Genomic DNA, 23842 nt, shown 5'->3' on the forward strand with positions numbered 1-23842 from the left:
ATTGAACATAAAGGTTCACTCTTACCTATTTCTCCATTCAAGCTTCCCGGTGATGAATCTAAAATTAAAAAAGTCATTGAACAAAATAATTATACAAATCAATGCTTGAAAACTATTGGTAAACAGTTAGATAAAATTGAAACTATTTTTGAAGATTGCTCCACTAGTCATACATCCACTAGTAAAACTTTAGAAAAACCTCTTATTAATCTTCCTAGTACTAGGAATCATTATGTCTAGTTACTCAAGATACTAATAATGTTGAAGCTATCGAACAATTATTTACTAAGCTATCTAATCCTTTCCCAGAAAAAGGAATTACTGTATTAAACCAACAACCGCCGTTAACTATAACTAGTGACTCCAAGACATCTACCAATGATGAAATTAGTAAATTACAACAGCAATTTAAACCTACAAATCTAAATAGAATCATACATTCAAAAGTAAACCCTATTACTCTTACCAAAAATTGGTATACTGAACCTGCACCACCAGATCTTCAATTCGAAGAAACCAATCTTAATAATCAATTCTCTATTTATGCTAAAAAATTATATGAATGGAATATTGATGGTCTTAGTGAAAATCACATACTACAAAAATTAAATCACATGTCAATGGTTGCAAATAGTTATCTTAGTAATTATCATGATTACTCCCAACCTGAAATCGTCTTTTTACTTACCTCTGGCTTTACTGGTGTGCTCAAATCTTGGTGGGGTAAATATCTCACTTTTGATATGCGTGAAGCTAATCAATATGCGGTCCAACTAGATGAAGATATAGGAATCAGTAAATCTGATGGAATAAATACTTTAATATTTACTATAGTCAAACATTTTATTGGCACACCTACTAACGTTCATTATTGAATCCATGATCAACTTAGTAATTTAACTTGCCTTCTTTAAGTGATTTTCGATGGTATAAAGATGTTTTACTTCTCAAGTCATGCTTAGAGATGATTGTACTAAATCATTTTAGAATGAAAAATTCATTAATGGTTTACCCAAACTTTTTGCCCATAAAATCAGAGATGTTCTTAGTCAGCCTACCAGTATAATTGAATATGATAATTTAACTTACGGTGATATTATTAGTACAATTCAAAAAAAAGGATTAAAAATGTATATCGATATGAAACTTAGTCAAAAAACTGTTAAAGATAAACATAAAGCTAAGGGTAAATTATACTGACACCCCCTGAGGTTTATGTTTATTATAGTTCCCCCCTCACCTTTTGGAAATTACATTCCCCTCCCTGAGGTTTAAAGTTTCATTACAGATTACTCTCTCAGTTAGTTGACTGTTAAGTCAACTAACAAATTTTGCCGATGTCAGCAATTTATTTTTTTTAAATACCAATTTTACCCTCACTGGGTAAATTACATTGACACCCCTCACATTTTAGAAATTACAATCCCCTCCCCAAGGTTTAAAGTAGCATTACTGATTGCCCCCTCGGTTAGTATTAGTTGAAAAAAAAATTCATTGAAAAAAAAAATTAATTGAAAAAAATTTTGTTAGTCAAATTTTTAAACTTCTGTTTAAAAACCAACGTAAACTCATTTTTTGAATTTACGTTTTTTCCTCAAATTTAAAAATTGAGACAACCATTTATAAACTAAAAAAAGTATCAAACAAATTTTTATGACAGTTTTTTAAAGTTTTGTAAATAAACAACGCCCAAGAAATACACATTAATGCGTGTTTGGGAGGGGAAAGATTCAGTACACACCTAACCTTTTTTGGCATAAAGCGTAAAGTGGTGGCCCAAGACTTGAACCCATAACCTCAAGGTTATTAGGCTAAGTTTTAACCATTAAACCAATGGTCACCCCTTTAAATTAAACCAATGGTCACCCCTTTAAATATGATAATTATTTTTTAACCTTTTTAAAGTTTTGTAAATATAAATTGAAAACTGAAAACGAAATGGTTACCAAACCGGTATCAGATGGTAAAAATGTTGTAAAATTAACAAATAATTAAATAACCTACCAACATAAGAAATGACTTATCAAAAGATTCTTAGCCTATGTATGGTTTGATTTTTTGAAAAAAAATTTAAAAATTAAAAATTAATTTGGTTAAGAAATAAAAAATAAAAAATAATTATAATTTTTATCTTTCGAGTGGTTAGAAATAATTTTTTATAAATTAAATATATTTCTTCATATTTATTTTTATTAAATTAGTTTTTTTTTAAATGTCAGGGGGAATCCGTATTAAATTGAAACTGTAAGGGGTGTCAATGTAATTTACCCTTTAAAGTATATGTGATGGTTAAGGGTAAATATGTCATTTTAACTTAAAAATTAACACCGTCAAATAATTACACTGACAAGAGGGGTCAGTATAATTTTCCAAATGTGAGAGGAAAAATTGTAATAAACATAAATCTCAGGGGGTGTCAGTGTAATTTACCCTAAAACTAAATATGAATTAGATAACTTTTGTGAACAATATAGTCTACCTCCTGTAACCCTTTCATGACGAAAGCATGGTAAAAAAAAATATTCACCCTCTGAATCATCTGACAAATATTATGCTAAACTTAAATGGAAATATCATAAGAAAACCAAACACTTTACCAAGTCCAAATCTACCCAAGATGTTACGTGCTATAATTGTAGTAAAAAATGTCATTATTCTAATAAATATAAAGTCAAAGAAAAGCTTAATCAACTAAACATTACCAAAGAACATCAAAATCAAATATTTGAGATGTTTAAACTAAAACAATTTCCTGATACTTCTAATCAATCATCTAGTGATACTACCCTTTCAAGTGATACTTCTAGTTGTTATTCTCCTACTGATAATTCGGATGATGATCAAATTGAATTAGGATGTGATGATACATGCTATAAACAAGTCAATGTACTTAGTAAATCCGAACAAAAAGAAGATTCCTTAATAGCATTAATTAGTAAGCTAGACAATCCTTAATTGAAACGAAAATACACTAATAAATTAAAATCTCTCTTAATTAATAAAGATATATATATAAAAAAAAAACCCCATCAAGATAAACTCATAATTAGTTTAACAACTACTTTAGAAAGATTCCGAAAAAATAAACAAAAAAAGTTACTTTACAAGATTTACAAAATGAAATTAACCAAATTAAATTAACTATTAAAGAATTAAAAATAAAAGACAAATCATTAGAAGATGAATTAGCAATATTAAAACTTAATAATAAGAGTCTTATTGATTTGCAAAATAATAATGACTCTTCCTTCGATGAATCTAGTTCTAGATCTCATCCCGACCGTGTCATCTTTGATAATCAATCTACTAAAACTAATAGTGACAATGATAACCAAAATAGTAATCGTTTAAACATAATTAATAGAATTAATATTCAAAAATGACATTCGAAGGTTAAACTAGTTATTAATGATTTTGAAATTGACGTCATAACCCTCGTTGACACTGGCGCTAATTTAAATTGTATTCAAGAAGGTTTAATCCCCACAAAGTATTATCATAAGACTAGTGAGCAATTAAGTTCTGCTAATGGAAGTCAAATGCATATTAAATATAAATTACCCAAAGTTTATATTTGTCAAAATCATGTCTGTTTTAAAACATCATTTGTTTTGGTAAGAAATATGACAAATAAAGTTATTTTAGGGACACCATTTATTTTCTTATTATACCTTTTCACTACTACTAATTAGGGTATCACAACCCAAGCTTTTGGTAAATTCGTAACTTTTAACTTTTTAACTCTTCCTGAAATCAAAGAATTAAATTTATTAAAAGAATGTTCAATATCCCAATCTATTAATCGATTAACAAAACAATTCAAATTTCTCAAAGAAGAAGTAAAACATAAACGAGTTGAATCCCAACTAACCAATCCTAATCTTGTTGCAAAAATTGAACAATTTAAAAAGCATTTAGAAACTATAATCTGTTCTACTTTACTTAGTGCTTTGTGGCACAGGAAAAAACATGTCGTTGTACTTCCTTATATTAAAATTTTTAATAGAAGGCAAATTCCTACTAATTCTTGACCAATTCAAATGGATAATGCATTAGTAAAAATGTGTAAAAAAGAAATTAATGAATTACTTAACGATAATATCATCAGTACAAGTAAGTCACCTTGGTCTTGTCCCGCTTTTTATGTCAACAAAAATGCTGAACTTGAACATGGCGTTCCAAGATTAGTATTAATTATAAACCATTAAACAAAGTTTAGAATGGATAAGGTATCCAATTCCCAATAAAAAAAGATATAATTAAAAGACTTAGTCAATCTGTCATCTTTAGTAAATTTGATCTTAAAAGTGGGTTTTGACAAATACAAATTCACTCCAATGATCGCTATAAAACTGCATTTACTACCCCTTTTGGTCATTACAAGTGGAATGTAATGCCTTTCAGCTTGAAAAATGCACCCAGTGAATTTCAAAATATCATGAATGAAATATTTAACCCTTTCAATCATTTTTCTATTGTTTACATAGATGACATTCTTATTTTCTCTAAGTCAATCGATGAACATTGGAAATATCTCCTATCTTTCCTTCAGATTATAAAACATAATGGTTTAGTCACCTCTACGGCTAAAATTAAATTATTTCAAACCAAGGTCTGATTTTTAGGGTATGATATATACCAAAGTACAATTCTTCCCATAAGTCGATCTATTGAATTTGCTTCTAAGTTTCCTGATGAAATCTTAGACAAAACCCGATTACAACGATTCTTAGGTTCTCTTAATTACGTTGTTGAATTCTATCAAGACCTTCAGAAAACCTATCAACCTTTTTTTGATTGGTTGAAGGACAATGCTCCTCCATGGTCTCCCAGTCATACTACTATCGTACAACAAGTCAAGAAATATGTCAAAACCATGCCTAGCCTTGGTATTCCTACTAAGAATTCATTTAAAATTATTCAGACTGATGCCTCTAACATTAGTTATGGTGGCATCTTCTTTCAGAAAGTCACACCCAAGTTATCTGAACAAATTGCTCGTTTTCATCCTGGTGTTTAGAACAAAGCACAGAAAAATTATAGTAATACTAAAAAAAAAAATTTATCCATTGTATTATGTATCAGTAAATTTCAATATGATATTTTAAATCAAATTTTTTTAATTCGTGTTAATTGTAAAAGTGCTAAATATGTTTTAGAAAAAGATGTTCAAAATATTGCTAGTAAGCATATTTTTGCCCGATAGCAATCTATTTTAAGTATCTTTGATTTTAATATTAAATATATTCCTGATAGTCAAAATTTTATTCCTGATTTCCTTACCCGAGAATTTTTACAAGGGGGATAGTGCACCATGCCTACTCTTTATATTTCTATCCACAAGTTACAAGTTACCCGTTATCGCAAATTAATCCGTTGTTGTGTTTTTAAAATATCTTTCCTAAAGTCAATAGACCAAGACCCTTACCTTCAATTTCAACAGATTCGTAGTCAACACAATTTGATTGCCCATTACACTAATCTTCTCAATTTTCATATTGACCAACTAGATCTCCTCAGTAGATGCTAATCTGTTTCTACCTTACAGATGTCAAGCCACAAACCTTCTACAAAACCTCTTGCCATTGTGCCAACCAATCAGCCTATTATTGCATCCCTGATTGATCTAGTCAACTGATATCAAATTCTTGGTAACATTCCTATACCTAGCTACACTCAGCTCTGGCTTCAGACCCCTTTGCATGTCAGCCAATTACTCCCATGCCGACTAATTATCCAGTTAGATCTACCCCAAGAACAGACTATGTTCTTAAACAATCATCCAACCTGTTCTACAAAGAAGCAGTCCATAAAAACATTCACAATGTTATTGATCTAGTCCCATCATATTTCCCTCCTAGAAGGCATGTCACTCCCTCTCATCCAACAAGTTAATTACCTTCTATAAGGATATACTCTTTCACCACAAATCTATAGTCATTAAACCTATTTACGATTGAGTTAATGCTAGTAAAATCATTTACCATTCCCTCTACATACACAACATTGTATCCCTTGATGAATGAGATTTCCCTTTCTTACTTCAAGATCTTCCCAATCACAAGATACAATATAGTTATTTTGATTACATTGATGCTTGGTTCAAACTCCTCCTCCACCAAAATGAGTCATACAGTCACTCATGGTTTTTCTCTTTTGATCATAAATTTAAGTTAGAATTTCCTTCATGGTTTTTGAGACAGTGGTCTCATCATGGTGCCATCACAGAATTATCCCTACTGAACTAATAGAACAAGTCAATTATTTCTCTTCAGTCTACAAGTTGAGTCAACACAAACGTCAATTCCCTACATTGCTTCATTTTATGTCCAAATACAAAGTCCCTTAGATTTTTAAATGGCAATACAGTCTTTTGGATAACATGGTCATTCAACAACATTTTGTCAAATGGTAGGATACATTCAAAGTCCACCGCATTATTGAACAAGTCCAGCAAGAATTTCCAGTCAACATTCATGCTCCCACTCCTGTAATGGTCAAGTCCTCTCAGTAGAACCCAACTACTTCAGTCACTCAAGGAAGTCCACTTCCTCTCATCACAGTTAGACTTGGAAGCCCAACAACCAATTCTGGGCCTTCCAAATCATCCAAGCCCAAGCCCAAAACAAAGCCCAAATCCAAGACCACTAATGAAGAATTAATTCATATTGTAAAATTATTATTGGCCCAAGCCAAGTCACAAAATGAAGATGATGTTTCTGATGGATCAGCCTCATCCGAAGCCTCTACAAGTCATGATCCATATAGTCCACAATTTTAAGATGCTCAAGACCCTTATGGCTGACACAGTCATTGGATTCCATATATACACCAGTTTCAATCACTGCTATTACTTTGAAAAAAGCTGCTGATTTATATATTAATTCCCCACTAGTTAACTGTGCAGTCACGCCTCTCCACCAAAAGTAAGTGAATAGTGAAAAAGTCACTATTCACTATTCACTATTCATTCAAAGACAAGTCCAGAACAATCAAAAGCAACAATCAACAATCAACTTTCAGTCAATCATCGAAAGCAGCAGACAACACCCATGTGCTACTTTTCGGACATAATTCCCAATTCATAAGCCTCAAAGTTATTCTACTTTGGCTATAAAAGAGTTTTCTTAGTCAAGAAGAAGGCAGATTGAAAAAATTGACAAACAACTCTATCATTCTCCTCTCTGTAACAAAATTATTACTTATTTTCAAGCTAGAAGTCATAAAGCTACGTATTTTGAAGCAGTATTTCCCAGTTTCCAATAAACAATTGTAAGTCTTAATTTAATTTGGATTTCAATTATTTCAGTTTTAGGTTATTTGTTTCTTATTTGTTTTTACTCTCGTCTTCCGCTGTGCTCTTCTCCTTGCTTGTGTTTCTTCTTGTTTATTTATTTATTATTTTTTCATCTATTTCTATTTCTTCTACCATTTATGACTACCCATTACTTATCAATACTAACTACCATCAGCACCAACCACCTCTCATCAACTATAACCACCTTTGGCTATCATCTCCAAGTAAAAATCATCTTCAACTAGCTGATCATTCACCATCTACAACCACCATCAATCACTTTCGGCCACCATAGCCCGTGACAAACAGCCACCTTTGGCCACCAACTCCCATGGCCGTCAACCCCGTTTCATTTGTTTTCAAAATAGTCGTGTTCCAAACAAGTTTTTTGTTTTCATTTTTGCCCAAAAATAAGCATACATGTTCAGCCTAACTAATGAACTGCCAATTGAGACTTAATGCCTCCTTGGTGAGTCCCATAACAAACATATTTTTTATGATCTGAATTGTTCTTTTTGTAAAAGCCATTGAGCATATTATCCATATAAAAAATCTGTGAAAATGTAAAACATCGAGTTGATCGAAAATAAATAGCCATGTGCCAGATCACGTTGTCTTAAACAAATGGAGGCAAATGAGATTCTGAGAATAAACTATCCATTAATTTCGTAAGACGAATATGATCTGATCATATGACTACCAATGTCCTATTAACCTTTTTTTTTTATATATAGATAATTTTTTCGACAAACTGTACAAAATGAACGATTCGAATCATGAAGATAAACCCAAAATTAGTTGCTTTGCAAGGTGCATAGCAGCCACCCCAACTCTCTCTCACGTGTGCACACAAATAAATAAATAAATTGCTGAAAAATTTGCTGTCCAGTTCAAAAACCTAAGCATATCTTGAAATACCACAAGACACCCTGCACACAATACAGAACATTATCACAACATACAACTGCCACACAGGAAGGAATGATTTATATTAAAAATTACCAAGAATACATCCAAATCAACCAATCCAGAATCGTAAGCCAACTATCATTCTTTCTTTCTTTCCCTTTTTTCAACTGATCTTCAAAAATACAATACTTCCATCATAATTATGATATGAAGATCCTCCCATGTAGACTAAAAACCTATCAATCCTCAACATTAAAGCGAACATCAACATATTAGGAAGCAAAGAAACATTCTCAAAATAATAATAATAATAATAATAAACTTAAGCAAGCATTTTGACTAAACTTGAAATATGACGGGAGATATTCAAGCTCCCAAGTACAGGGTTTAGGATTTCCCTACCGATAATGTACAGTGACAACTTTCTAAGAGAAAGAACATAAAACACCGCCCTTCTGGTAGTGTATCAGCTCCAATTCACTGCACAGGAATACAAACACAAATCAATTCAAATGATTTCAGTTTGGTACAATTAAAAAAATAGAGCATCTGCTGTCTGCATTATATTGACTTCACTAAGAAATTATATTTAACGGGAATGGGATAGAAAATTTACAGTTGGATATATTAAAATCAAAGAAGTGTCATAGTTCACCATAGTACAAGTGTTTTAGTTCACTATGTTACACAGACTTTGTGTCAGATGTGGGGTATGTGTCTGGATGATAATTTCATCTAACCCCAAATCCAAGGACAAAAGTCCAAAACTAACGTTCATATTTCAAAAAATTCTTATTTTCTTTCCTCAAGTGAAATGGTGTTCTTCATGTAACAAAGTGTTCGACATGGATACTTTCCTCATATTGAAGTAACTAGCGATAAAAGGATCATATAATAGGGTTTTATGTACAACAACAATTGAGATACTTGCTGGATACATATTAAAGCTCAGGCCCTCATACGACAACCAGGCATCATGCACCGACAAGGGGAATTCACACATTTAGAAAAGTTCATGTATCTTGCAACCAGACAACAAAGGAGATGGTGAATAAAACAAAAAAAAAAAAACTAATAGTTGACTTGAACAGAAGCAGAGGTACTTACGAGGTTTAAAAACTCAAATGTTGAGCCTCCAAATTTACATCTTTTTGCAGTTCCTGCCTCCTAACCTTACTACAACTGAAAAGAAAGAAAGGGAAAAAAATGTTCCTGCTACCAGTCATAGTTTCTCCTCATCCCGTCACTACTAGAGTTGCCAAACCTTGATGCTGAATATCTGTGCTGATTAAATTTGGAGGATCCATTTGAAGCTGAAGCTCCAAAATGAAACTTTTCAGTCTTTCTAGAAGAATAAGAACTTGAAGAGTGACCACCAGTTATGGAAGTATAACTCTTATTCCTCATATTAGTTGGTGTTGCAGGAGATACCCATCCATGCACTTTGGCTTTTCCACGGGGTAAGTCTCCAGGATCTTCAGTAATCCAACCACCCCTCCATTCTGAGTTAGATGGCATAGTAAATTCTCCTTCACATTGAAACTTTTGAGTCTTTCTAGAAGAATAAGAACTTGAAGAGTGACCACCAGTTATGGAAGTATAACTCTTATTCCTCATATTAGTTGGTGTTGCAGGAGATACCCATCCATGCACTTTGGCTTTTCCACGGGGTAAGTCTCCAGGATCTTCAGTAATCCAACCACCCCTCCATTTTGAGTTAGATGGCGTAGTAAATTCTCCTTCACATTGACCTTTTCTCCTTTTGTGAGCCTTGGCAGGATCAGAAGGTACAGATCCAACTCGCACATAGTCTCTGTTATCTTTGGAAAATTTCTGAGTGGGGGTTGAGAAGTCAAGATTCCTCTTACGAACCTGTGGAACAAAAATAAACTACCACCTTACTGAGAAGACCATTAAACATCCAGAAAGGGGGAGAAGAGAGGAATAACAGCAAAGAACAGAAGAAGATTGTGATAGATAACAAATCAAAATTCAGAGCTCATGTGTAGTTATTAGGATTCTGATATCCTGTGAGGCCACCCACTGAAAACCTGAAATGTACCTTAGTTGAACTTGAGCATTCACGAGCAAAATGTCCTTCTTCACCACACTTGAAGCATGAGCCAAAAGACTCCATAGCCACACTAGTTGTCTCACCACGTGGCCTTGTGCATTCCTGCATATATTTACTCCATGTTAATTACAATTGTCTTCCTAGCAATAAGAAAGCAGTACCAACGACTGCAATGTTCTTCTAAACAAGTAAAAATTAAGACCAAAAGTTTAAATGATAAATTGACTGACATGTATAGTACCTCACTAAAGAAATATATATGGAAACAACAACATTGATACCATGGAAAAATTATGAAAATCTGAAACCAACTTCAGGATATTCATAACAAGGTTCATACATGAACAAAACTAAAGACAATTGAAAAGCAAAATATATGACGCATCTTCCGTATATATGGCAAAGTAGTTGTAACAATAGCACAAATAAAACCCCATTTAGATGTTCCTAAATTAAGTACAAAAACTCATGAAATGAGAAAGAATAGGGTATCTCTTTAAAATAAAATTTATAAAAAAGAAAAGGAAAAAATATTCTCAAGTATAAACACAAACACAAATATGGTGTCGTACGCAAACATGCAGAAATACCACATGTATCTATAAACCCATATCACCTCATCCAAGCTGAGGACATAATCATTATTAGGGATGGCAATTTGAACCCGGCCTGATGAGGACCCGACCCCCCCGACCCCGATTAGAATGGTTTTTTCCCGAAAAATACCCCCGCAAGGACGGGGATGGTATTTGAAATTGAATCCCCGATCAATTTCGGGCCGGGGACAAGGATAGTATTTGAAATTGAATCCCCGATCAGTTTCGGGCCAGGGACGCTGGGATAGCTTTCACAGCCCCGAACCCGGCCCGGCACCAATTCTCCCCAAAGTGAAATTACTATCATACCCCTCTACATATATAAACCAAACCCAAAAAACACAGACACAACTCACACAGACCTCTCTCTGGGTTTCTCTCTCTCTCTCTCTCTCTCTCTCTCTCTAAAAGCCTCCCTCCTCCGCCATTGTCCTCCTCTCCCTCACCGCCGATCTCCCTCTCTCCGCTGTCCTTCTCTCCCTCCTCTTCCGCTATCCTCCTCTCCCTCCTCCCATCACCGTTGAACTCAGATTTGCAAACTTAGATCTCGACCGTCAACGCCAGACTCAGCGGGGCCACCAAGTCTCCGATCTGCCTCATGTGGCTTGGATCTCGCTCCTCATGCCCGTCCTGCCGCTAGATCCTGTCGTGCCTCATGCGGCTTGGATCTCACTCGCGATCTCTCTCTCTATCTCTCTTTACTTAGATATCTCTCTCAAATCTATATCTCTTTGTGATGTTGATGATGTTGTTGTTGATGTTGTTTGATGATGAGGATGATGATGTTGATGTTGATGTTGATGTTGATGTTGATAATGTTGTTGTTGATGTTGGTTGATAATGTTGTCGCTAACTTGCTGCTGCTGTTTTTTTTTTTTTTTTTTTTTTTGGTCCGGGAAATTTTAGGGTTCGGGGAAACCCGATCCCCGTTAAAGGACGGGGAAGGGAACTGTGATAGGTTCCCCATCAGGGATCAAGGTCGGGGACGGAGAAATTTATACCATTGGGGATCAAGGACGGGAAGTGTGATCCCCGGCCCCGCCCCGCCCCGTTGCCATTTCTAATCATTATCTTCAGCACAAAAGTCTCCATCTCGATTTTTTCCATACATTTGTCCTCTTTAACAAAATGGAGAACTATTGTGTTGGAGTGGTAGAGAGTAGTGAGAAAACTGAAAGAGTGTCATCCAAAGAAAGAAGGCTCAATAGACACACACAATAGATTTTTTCACTTTCCCTTTTAATTTTAGAAACTCTTAAACCTAAAACTTCCAATTTGTTTGTGAATAAAGCTTTATAAAAAATATTAGAAATGTTGGTTCACACTTCTTAACCGTTCATATTGGAATTGAGATATGATGTTTGTATCTATAACCTTAAGACATAATTCATTGATAAATAGGCCATGGCAGCAAATACGAAACCATAGAATAAACTTACCAAACCACTATGGCCCAAAAGACCACATCTATAACAAGAAAGTTCTCTTGGACCAGTATCGGTAAAGTCAGCACAACAAAGATGGCCAAAATTCTTGCAAATGTAGCATTGTATTTCCTGATCAATTTCAAAAGAGGAGGTGAGAAAAGGCCAAAACAATTGTTATACAACAAGAATTCCAGTCTAGTCTGAATCCAAACAAAACCATAAAAACCTCCAGGAAGGTAATATTCAATAAACCCATCAAATCATCAAGAGAATAATAATCAGTGTATTTGGTTTGAGTTTTCTGGATTAAATTTTTTGAAAACTGAGTTTTTTGGTTTTCGTTTTTTTTGTTTTTAATGAATTTTTTTTAATTTTTAAACATTTTTTTTACTTGTTTAGATGTACCTTACTTAGATGTATCTAAAAAGTAAAAATATTTTAAAAAATATTTTAAAAAATTAATAAATACATAAAAATACAAAAAAAATGTACTGAATTCTTGTATTTTTTTTGTATTTTTGGTATTTAATGAATTTTTAAAAGATTTTTTTTACAATTTTTTTACTTTTTAGGTGTATTTATGTTAGGTGTGTCTAAAAAGTTAAAAAAATTGCTTAAAATATTTTTAAAATTCAGTAAAAAACAAAAAAACACGGAAAATAAGAAAATAGAATTTTCTGAAAAGTGTTTTTGGAAAAATGGAACCAAACAAGCTGAATATATTTCTGCTTATATATGAATGTGTAAATATATACACATGAAGAACAAAAGTACCTTTAAATCATCAAGAGAATAATTTTTCTTGCATGAGAACATATCATGACCAGACTCTCCACATTTTAAGCATATCTTAGAATTCTGAAATCCCCCTGTGTATTTTTCTGGGCAATCTTTTGCACGGTGACCTCCTTTTTTGCATATAAAGCAATCTTTTCCCTGAACACCACACCAAAAAAAATTCAAGTTAAAGCCTAATAGAATAGAGTGATATTACTGCTCCCAACTGAATAATGATGGAAAAACTTTGAAGGAAACCGGCAGAGGAGATGATGCAAGAAAAAATAATACAGGTCAAAGTACTTGTCATGTGGGCAGATAGATTCACTGCAACTTTGTCATGTGAGAAGATGAAAATTTTTCAAGGAGATATCATACAATCTTCCAGACCTTCAAAGTGAATAATAGCTCACACCAAACACGTAGTAAAAATCCAAAGTTCATATTATAATTTCGAACAAGCTAAGCCTTAGAAAACACACCTTCCAGAGTTTGTAGGTATCCAATCTGGAATTAAAACAAAGTGTCCATCCATTTGAAGATTTTTAAGAGCTCAACGAACTATTAATTTTATAATAGCAAGTAGGTTCCTCTTAAATTGGCCCCTCTACCAATAAACAATTATATGCTTTATGTGAATTGTGGATTACATATCTACCTATCAGGCATGACATAGTAATTTGGTAAACTACTTCAATCCCATATTTGTAAATACGAGAACTGTTTTGACTAATCCTATATCCTCCTGCATAGCATGTGCAACTATTTTATCTGTGGGCAGTGTTGTATGTGCAAAGGATTCATGACAATGATGGACATGGAACTTCCCCAACACCACAGAAATCCCCTATCGTTCATGCCTCAGATATGTCTAGGTTATACAAACTCTTTCTTATCTTGACCACATCACCCTTATGCTGCCACAACAGGTAGGATGTTGCAGCATAAACTTCATAATTTGGCTCTTTTCCCCCCAATATGAATAGAATGTAATTGTAAATAGACAAACAAGGGTTCCACAGTATAAGAATTTGGACAATTTCTTAAATAAAAATGCAAGGAATGGAAACATATTGAAAATAATAATTATCTATTCTGAAACTAGAACATATTGAAAGGAATAATAATCTATAATCCGTAAACTCTATTCTAGAACATATTGAAAGGAATAATTATCTATAATTTCCTCATATTTCTGTCCCACTAATTGACAAAATTAATACTTTGGCATGTCCAGATCAACATTGCTGTTTCATAAGTAAGAATAGATTCAAAATTACTACCAAACCAAACTAAAGCCTTGTGTTCCAATCAATTTGGGTCGGCCACATGAAGCTTTTTTCACCATTTTGTTCTGACGAGAGCTACGTGCTCAATTAAATTAAATAAATTCATATAATTTTTTTGCTACAATGCCCCATGTCAATTTAGGTTTTCCCCTTCCCTAGCATTTCCATTAATAGTGACTATATTACTCTTGCTATTGCATCTACTAATCTATGTTATACATGGTGGGTGTTTGAGAAGTTACTATTTTAGTAGGCTATTTTAGTTTTTGACTATTTTAGTAGGCTAAAATTTTTGTGATTGGAAAGATGATTGGGTTTTTTTTGTAGTTTGATGTGATGTTTGTGAAAAAAAAAAAATGAAATGATATGGGTTTGATGTGACATTTTGTCTTATTGGCTATTTTGGCCTATTTTGTTTTTTTGTGGATTTAAGCCTAAAAATGGCTAAAATTCACTTACCAAACATCACCATGATCAAACCATTATAGTATGTTCTTTTTTAACTTATCTTCAATGGGTATTACTCCTACCATTTCACAAAAAATAGAAGCATGATTTTGGCCCAAGAAAGGGAATACTAAGGTAAAAGATTATGTCTAGAAGCGGCATCAAACCCAGCACCCTTCCACCCCACGTTGCTTAAGAGAAGAAACAAAGAGGGAAATGAGGCCACATCTATCTAATAGTATAAATATATGCTGAGGTGTAAGGTCTCATAATTAAAAACCCAAACCACCTTCCATCTTTGAGTTTGTTCATTCTCCTCGTTCTTCTTCCCAAATCTAGTACATTTTAACTCAATAGGGGATATGCTTTTGGAGACTAAAATGAAGGTGCAAAGGACATTTTAGATTTAGCAGTGAAATTCGACCTTATATTAACCAACACCATCTTTAAAAAAAGAGAGGAACACTTAATAATTTTTAAAATTTGATCAAATGAGAATCAAATATAACGTTTTATTCCAAGATTATTCCCGAGAGAGTTTAAAGTCACAACACAGACTAAAAATACTATATACATACATTAAAGGGGATATAATCAAACCAAAAAAGAATGATAGATAACAAATATTTAAGGATAAAATGCTTTAAAAAGCAACGTAGAGTTTGGCAGGTAATGTTAATAACATGTGATGCGGTATAAAATGGCGAGATGCATTAAAAGAATATTAAAAGAAGCCTTTAAAATAAGCCTTTGCAGAGTTAAAAGGGAGAAAAAAATTATTTCTAAAGATATTTGATGATGGAATAGAGAGGTACAAGCCGTAATAAAAACAAAAAATGAATGTTTCAAACAGTGGCACAAGGATAGAAATGATAAAGTGAGGATTTATTTAAAGTGAGGATTCGAGAATGTTAGTGGAAGATGATGAGAATAAAAAATGTGAAAAAGTCTATTTAAAGAAACCATTAAATGAAAAGCATTTAGAAAACTATGGAGGCGAAGAATATGATAGCGTTGATGGAACTAGAGAATATAGATGTTATCATCGACTAAGGGAGTTCAATGTGCAATTTGCACTAGAGAAAAAGAAATCACAAAAGGTATTAGGACTTGATTGTATACCTATTGAGGCTTAGAAATGCTTAGGTAAAGATTGGTGTTTTGGCTAACAAATTTTTTTAATTAGGTTGTAATGATTAGGAAAATATTTGAAGAGTGGAGAAAAAGTATTTTAATACCTATGTATTAAAATAAAGGAATTATCCAAATAGGTAACAATTATAGAGGTATTGCGTTGATGAGTCATACAACAAAAAAGTGAGAAAGAGTGGTTAAGCATCGCTTACAACAACAGTTTCATAGACTCAATTTGAAATAATGTCTGATAGATCAACTATGGAAGAGATAAATTTACTAAGAAAATAATAGAGAAGTACAAAGACAATAAATGATGTAAACTTTTGATAGGGTGTCTAGAGATATAATATGGTTAGTGTTGGAGAAAAGTATTGGTTACTAAGAAATTTCCTGCACATCTCTGAAATCTGGCAAGTGGTCATACCAAACTATGTGCTAACATGCATAACACTTGGCATCTTAACACAAATCTACAACAAAACTGCCTAAACTTTACAGCTTTAGATACGTCTCCTTCTATTTCCTTTTTTCACTATGGTGCATATCTACGCTTCCTTTCTTTAATAGTTTATTGTGAAAAAGGCTAAAGGGTAGGTAACAAATAGATGTTTCGCAGCCAATTCAGCTTTTCCCACAATAAAATCCAAAAAGTGATGAAAAACAATCAAGCCTATTCAACCCAGACAACTCAGTAAATAACTCATCAATTCAAAACTTAATTCAACTTGAGCCAAAATCAGTAAACCAAATAATGAGAGTTTATTTTATAGAATAAAAATAAAAAAACCTTTCCATTAACTTTTTTTCTTTCACAAACCTTTGTGCACTGCTTGGCATTGTGCTCCAAACTCCCACAAACAAAGCATGGCTTCCTCCGCCTAGCTGAGGTGCAGTTGACAGTTTTATGACCCTCCTCACCGCAATTGTAGCACATTCCCCAACCACTGTCTGGAGGATCGAAGTACCTTGGCCCTCGCTGATAGAACAAATCAATAAGAGAGATACCACTCTAAGCCTTCAAACGAAATAGTGTTCGAAAGTGACATTAAGCATTTCATTTCAACTCACAAGAAGCTTCCGTAGCACAATGTTATCAGGTTTCTCAACAGGATTTGTCTCGGCAAGTTCATTAATCTCTATGGCTTTGATTGTCTCAGCCTCCTCTTCATCCTTTGCAACAACAACCTAATCCAATTAAAAGACCAAAAAAAATACATATATATATACATATTACAAAGCATTGCAAAAACTAGTTTTAACTATATCTTTAATACTTTTATGCTAAACTGAAACAAATATTAAACAAATACAAAGAAAAAATTTTATACTGGACTTCACATTACTTGAAACCCCAGAAGGCTAAAAACCCAACTAATCAAAAACTAACTATTTGCCATAGTTGAGTTTAGTATTCACAGCCAAATCAAAACACAAGTCAGAGCACGTAAAACTCAAAATTTCAGTTTCCTATGCTTTCCTCAGCTTTCCAGGCAACCAAACAGATGATATACACAAGGAAAAAGGTTTTTTATTGAGTTTGATACACACATAAAGATTCAATTTTGCAATTAAATTCAGGTACTCACAGTTTCCTCTTGCTTTTTCACCTTCTTGCTCTTCTTCTCTTTCCTACTTTTCCTCTTGCTCTTCACGTCTGTCACCACAACTTCATCTTTTTGCAACGGCAACAAAGAATTATCGACCTTTGATTCTGAGTCGTTCCGTTGGCCAGAGCTACAAGCTCGTAGCATTGCTTTCTCGACGATTTTCAAGCTCAGATCTTCGTTGGCTTCTTCATCGTCGCTACTACTGTTCAGTACGATTTGAGACTTTGCTGATTTCGATTGTAATTCTTCGTTCTCCTCTTCTTCGATATGATACTTTGCCGCTTTTAGATTCTTCTCTCTCTTACCCATTTTTTTGTTGGAGAGAAAGATTGCAGAGCGACAACAATTGTGGAGGACCAAACCCTAGTTCAGGGTTCAAATCTTAACGTGGTGTTTGGAAACAAGGCTATGTTTGGATGCATTCGGAGAATTGGCTCCTCGGACTGGTTTGATTTGTTTTTTACCAAATTTTTTGTGAGTTTTTTTTTTATATTATTAACATCAAATAAAATAAATTTCATTAAACTTTGTTTTTTTTGGGGAGATTGGCTTAATATTTTCAACCCAATATATTAATGAGCTTAATTGGAGATTTATACTTTCAATTCAGTTCAGTCCGGTCCACAATTGAGTTAATTAATTATAATTGTGAGGGAGATTTATAATCTAGCTTTGGGCTATGGTAGAAGCTGGACGAATAGGACCGAGCATGTTGGCTGAGCTAATTTGGGCCAGTCCAGAGTGAAGTTTGCCCGGTTAAGGCTCGGGCCCCCTGTTTAGGCCGAGCTGACTGAGGCCTCCCTGGAGTTGATCTTGCTCGGTCGAGGCTTAGGCCCGAGGTCCAGGTACAATGTTTGAACCAAGCTTACTTGGCCGAGAAGACCGCCTGCTAACCCGAGTTCCATGGGTCACACGCGTAGCTCAGTGGGAAATGTCTTCTGTTCACTGGCCGACCTGTCTTAAACTCGGCTCTGCCGGAATGCTTCCGAGCTCGGCTGTTATGGATCTCGGCGAGCAGAGCACTCATGCACGTTGCGCAGCACGGTCATGGGAAGCTGAGGTGATGCCGCCGGGATGCCGAACTCCCACTAATGTCGTCTGGTGGTATGGTTAAGTGGTGATTGTTGGATTTGTGCTGACAGATGGGAAAGCAGCTCCACGCGTCAAGAGACCAATGGGAGTAGATTTGAGCGCAGAAGTATATAAGCAAGACTACGCGCCCCCATGCTGGATATAAAAACATAATTTGGTGAGAAAAACCTAAACACTCAAGTCTCTCCTCTCTCTCTCTCTCTATCCCTCAGTGTGTACTAACTTGACTGTCGGAGGGGTTTTCCGACCACATACCGCCTGGTAGCTTACCGCCATTTTGTTCGCAAGTCGATCAGACAGACGAGGAGCTTGGACAAAAGGAGTACGGGCACTACGGAATATTTGCTCCCCGTATAATTGGTGCCGTCTGTGGGAAAGTTTGATAGACCAAACATTGTCTTCCAAGCTCATCTAATCGCCTTCAATGGCGAACAATGACGAGATACCGTTGTCCACCATCGACGGTGTTACCCCGGAGTCAACTAGACGGAGAGATGAACTCCCCGCCGTTCCAAACATGGCGGGCCTAGAGACTTCCCCAGGAGGACATTCAAGAGACGCACGGGATAAGCGCGGTAGAAGTTTTGGTAACTCTTGGAGCCCAGACAGGCACCGGCGGCAAAGAGAATCGCACGCTAGGCGTCTGGAGCACAAGTTAAGGGACCAAGACGCCGTCATCCGGAGAATGGCGGCGGAGATGGAAGATCTCAAACGGCATGTCAAAGGGAAGGGTGTTGCTGGAGTGGGAGACCACAGTGAGCGCACCCAACCACGCTGTTCAGGCAGTCAGAGCCAGCGGCACACTTCCTCCCTTTCTATCACCAAAAGCTACAGGGTTGGAGAATCCGACGCGGCTGTAGAAAAGTCTAGCACGCAAAATAGTACCTATCAACCCTCACGTCCGGCGACGACGTCGAGGTATTCCTATTCCGCTCACTCAGAGGACTTGCGGGCAGTCTTGAAGGAGCGGGCTCACCGGTGAGAGACTCAATGGGTGCCGGCGCTCCAGCGGCTATCTTACAGGGGCCACGCCAGTGAATAGGTCATAATGCCACCGCCCCGCCCAGCCGTGCCTCTCCTTCCAGACACAGATTTGGTGAGACTGAACGCCACCCCATTCTCCATTGAGATAGAAACCACTCCGCTCCCCGCAGGCTTTCACCAACCCAAGTTTACGCTCTACGACGGAAAGACCGATCCATACATGCATGTAAGCCACTTCCGGCAGGTCATGGCCAGACATAGGCGCAATGACGCTCTTACGTGCCTTATCTTCCCGTCGAGTTTGGGCGAGCTGAGCTTGAAATGGTTTGAGAGGCTACCAGAGGGAAGTATCGAAATGTGGCAACAGCTGGCGGAAGCCTTTGTAACTCATTTCAAGACCAACACAAAAACGCCCAAGGAGATGGACCACCTTCTCAGTGTCAAAATGGAGTCGAGCGACACACTCAAGGCATACAACTCCAAATACTGGGAAACCTTCAATGGGATTTTAGATTGCCCGATCAACCTGGCAATCACCCAATATAAGCGCGGTCTCCCGGTCGGACATAGGCTGCGGGACTCGCGTATCATGAACCAGCCGACATCCATGGGCCAACTAATGCAGCGTATCAAGGAGCACATCTGAGTAGAGGATGATGCGGCGGCGTCCACCGTGAAGACAACTCCGGTGGTCACAGACTAGAGGTCGGCTGGCAAGGTGCACACGGTCGGACAGGAGACTAACCGTCCAAATGACTGTGCCGAGGAATCTGACTGAGGGTGGAATCGTCAAAACCGGAGAAGGTGACGTCAGAATGACCGAGATGAATACCCCCGCGATGACGTAGCTGATGCCAATAGAAGGTTGAAAGCTCGGACGGGCATCACCATGGTCTTTAAGATTCCAATTTATCGCATACTTAGTGAAATTCGTGACGAGAATTACGTCCGATTTCCTGCTAAGTTAGGCGACGCGCAAAAGGGCTTCAACCTGTGATACCGCTGCACATATCACCGGGAGCGAGGACACCGGACGGAGAACTATTTGCCTCTGAAGCAACACTTTGAGGAGTTAGTCGTAGCCGGACACTTAGATCTTTACATCGATGGAGGTGTTAAGGCCGCGCGCATCCCGTCCCGACTGATCCGCATGGACCGGCTGACTTATAGGCGCCCCCTCATGGAGTGGTTAATGTGATCCACGGCATAGTGGAGCCGGCGCGTGTATGCGAGCTCCGCGGAATGATCAAAAAAGCCGAACACATGAGGGAAGTTTTGTCAGTCCAGCCCGCGATCAAAAGGGGGAAGACCGAGGAAAAAGATGTGATTAGTTTCTCCACAAGGGACCTAAAGCGCATTCAAACGCCACAACAACGACGCCCTAGTGGTCACCCTCCGCGTCAAAGAGTTCGATGTCAAGTGCATCTTGATTGACCAGGGAAGCTCGGTTGAAATTATGTACTATGACGCGTTCAAATAACTCAAACTCCGAGATACAGACTTGGCTCCGGCTACTTCGCCACTGGTAGGTTTCAACTCGCAACCGGAGTGGCCTTTGGGGAAAATAATTTTACTGGTCAAGGCCGGATTTGTGGTCAAGCAGGTGGAGTTCTGGGTATTGCAGGCGCCGTCTACATACAATCTGATCCTCGATAGGGGCTGGCTTCATGCTGTGCAGGTTGTGGCGTCGACCTACCACCAGGTTATGAGATTCCCCTCGGCTATGGGGAAAATTGAAGAAATTTGGGGCGATTAAGTCATGTCGAAGCAATGCTTCGTGGCAGTGAACGGGAGCCAAGCTGCCAAAGGCTTTGTACAAATGATTGAAGGCCCAAAAGACCAGAGTGTCCTTGATGACGTAGAAACCAGGGCCGAGGACAAAGCTGTTGAAGAATTTGTAGAAGTACGGCTCAACACGAAAAATCCAAACAAGTTCTTTTTGCTCGGATCAAGCCTGACCGCTCAAAAAATGGCCGAGATGGTAGAGTTCTTGATGGCAAATATCGAATTCTTCACATGGTTGCCCTACGACATGCCTGGCATCGATCCAAATTTTATTTGCCACCAACTCAATTTTTCCCTAATGCGCGGCCAGTCATTCAAAGAATAAGGAGATCAGCTCTTCATCACGCTGAGGTAGTCGCGGAAGAGGTAGGAAAATTGCTTGAAGCACGGGCTATTCAGGAAGTGCACTACCCTCGGTGGATTTCAAACATGGTCGTAGTACCCAAGAAGAATGAGAAGTGACGAGTTTGCGTCGACTACAAAATCGTCAACCGAGCTTGCCTTAAAGACAGCTTTCCTCTGCCCAGAATAGACCAGCTGGTGGATTTAACGGCCAGACATGAAAGGCTCAGTTTCTTGGATGCCTACCGCGGTTATCATCAGATTGCCATGCATGGCCCCGACCGTGAGATAACCTCTTTCACCACTCCAAGGGGACTTTTCTGCTATCGAGTCATACCTTTTGGTTTGAAGAACGCCGGGGCAAATTTCCAAAGAATGGTGACCAAAATGTTCGCCCCTCTGCTAGGCCGGATGATGGAGGCTTACATTGACGATATGGTGGTCAAAAGCAAGCATCAGGCAGACCACTTGTCTGACCTAGCCGAGATGTTCGCCATTCTCAGACAGCGCAAGTTACGCTTGAATGCGTCCAAGTGTGCCTTCGGCATGGGATCCAGGAAATTACTAGGCTTCCTAGTCACAAACCGAGGCATCGAGGTAGACCCCACACAAATCAAAGCCACATGAGAATTAAAGCAGCCCAACTCGGCGAAGGACGTGCAGCATCTGGCCGGATTGGCCGCCGCGCTTAATTGATTCATAAGTCGGTCATCAAATCGCTGCCACCCTTTCTTTCGAGCCCTGAAATCCAAGTTTTCGTGGGATGAGGAATGCGACAGGGCTTTGGCCGAGCTAAAGGCGTACCTATCTTCTGCTCCATTATTGGTGACACCAAAGCCCGGCGAAGAACTCTACCTTTACCTGGCCGTTTCTCAGCATGTAGTTAGCGCAATGCTTGTCCGGTTAGAAGGCATCCAGCACTTCCCCATCTTCTATGTGAGCAAAACCTTGCTACCAGCAGAGTCGAGATACTTGTCGCTAGAAAAACTTGCCTTGGCATTGGTGATGGCCTCCAGAAAATTGGCGCACTATTTTCATGCTCACATAATCATCGTTTTGATCGAGTTCCCACTCAATGCCTTGGTTGAACGGGTGGATTTCTCTGGTCTAATCCTCAAGTGGACGGTCGAATTGGGACAATTCGAAGTCAAGTTTCAACCTCGAACTGCCATAAAAGCACAGACATTGGCCAACTTTGTTGCTGAATTCTCACCTGGAATTCATCCAGTATGCCTGGTGGACCTTGCCACGGCAATCGAGGAGGTGAATGCTGGCTCGCCAAAAATTGCACAGCAGGGCAATGTTGGCGACGCAAAACTTGCGCGCCCCGCCATAGAACCTCCAGCCGGCATAGCACTTCAGCCCGGTGATGCGACTCTGGACTTGAGCATGGCAATTCAACTTATTGGATCCGGTGCTGCATTGCCGAAGGGGGATGAAATGGAACCAAACGGCAGCGAACCAGAAACCGAACAGCCAAGCAACCGTGATCCCATCAATCTTCAAGCCTCCCAGGACCCCTCAGAGTGTTGGAAGCTCTTTGTCGAAGAAATGTGGAAACTTTTTGTAAATGGAGCCTCAAATCGTCACGGTGTTGTGCTGAGCATAGTTTTGATCTCCCCAGATGGTTTGACTATCGAACACTCTATCACACTCGGATTCCCTGCATCAAACAACGAGACTGAGTACGAGGCGTTATTGGCCGGGCTCAAGAGCGCCCTTCAGGTGTACGCATCCGAGTTAATGGTTTACAGCGATTCCCAACTCGTTGTCAACCAAGCGTCTGGGGTTTACAAAGCTAAAGATGACAGAATGACAAAGTACCAAGCTCTAGTGAGAGAACACATCAAGCGATTCCAGGCAATCAGGGTCCAACAAATTGGCCGGGAAGACAACGGGCGTGTGGATGAGTTAACCAGTTTAGCTTCCATGGTCGATAAAACATCTCCCAGCCCTCTATTGATTGAGTTTCTTCCTAGGCCTAGCATCGAGGAAACCGAGCAGACAAAAGTACTTTGCATCGAGCTAGGTCCTTATTGGATGGACCCTATTATCCTCTTCCTCAAGAAGCGGCCTTAA

General features: G+C 37.6%; 2 protein-coding genes across 3 annotated transcripts; one reads left to right on the forward strand and one right to left on the reverse strand.

The window, feature by feature from the left end:
- Positions 1-8262: 8262 nt before the first annotated feature.
- LOC114265679 (uncharacterized) lies at positions 8263-17984 on the reverse strand. Of its 2 annotated transcripts, none has more exons than XM_082910927.1 (8): positions 17540-17984; positions 17022-17123; positions 16771-16929; positions 13078-13239; positions 12316-12432; positions 10269-10382; positions 9314-10078; positions 8263-8686 (listed from the first exon to the last, which is right to left on the reverse strand). In XM_082910927.1, the coding sequence occupies exons 1-7, from the start codon at positions 17867-17869 to the stop codon at positions 9422-9424; spliced, it is 1641 nt and encodes a 546-aa protein (XP_082767053.1). In that variant the 5' UTR covers positions 17870-17984; the 3' UTR covers positions 8263-8686; positions 9314-9421. The 2 variants fall into 2 exon arrangements, with proteins under 2 accessions (XP_082767053.1, XP_082767052.1); XM_082910926.1 differs by having other exon boundaries at positions 17022-17138; positions 17540-17964.
- Positions 17985-22654: 4670 nt separating this feature from the next.
- LOC145814105 (uncharacterized) lies at positions 22655-23842 on the forward strand. The gene is made up of 2 exons (XM_082910629.1): positions 22655-23249; positions 23340-23842. Exons 1-2 carry the CDS (start codon positions 22655-22657, stop codon positions 23840-23842), a joined length of 1098 nt encoding a protein of 365 aa, XP_082766755.1.

The sequence above is a fragment of the Camellia sinensis genome, unplaced genomic scaffold (genome assembly GCF_055761805.1).
Source record: "Camellia sinensis isolate YWXY unplaced genomic scaffold, ASM5576180v1 Unanchor1, whole genome shotgun sequence".
Lineage (NCBI taxonomy): Eukaryota > Viridiplantae > Streptophyta > Magnoliopsida > Ericales > Theaceae > Camellia > Camellia sinensis.

Bases quoted from the DNA above. Each gene is read 5' to 3' on its own strand.
- LOC114265679 (XM_082910926.1), bottom strand. From the start codon at position 17,869: ATGGGTAAGAGAGAGAAGAATCTAAAAGCGGCAAAGTATCATATCGAA. The intron at 16,930-17,021 runs GTGAGTTGAAAT...TTGTTCTATCAG, and splicing joins TTGTGCTACGGAAGCTTCTT to CGAGGGCCAAGGTACTTCGA. The intron at 10,383-12,315 runs GTAAGTTTATTC...AAATATATGCAG, and splicing joins TTTTGGGCCATAGTGGTTTG to GAATGCACAAGGCCACGTGG.
- LOC145814105 (XM_082910629.1), top strand. From the start codon at position 22,655: ATGCTTGTCCGGTTAGAAGGCATCCAGCACTTCCCCATCTTCTATGTG. The intron at 23,250-23,339 runs GTGATCCCATCA...TTGTAAATGGAG, and splicing joins AACCGAACAGCCAAGCAACC to CCTCAAATCGTCACGGTGTT.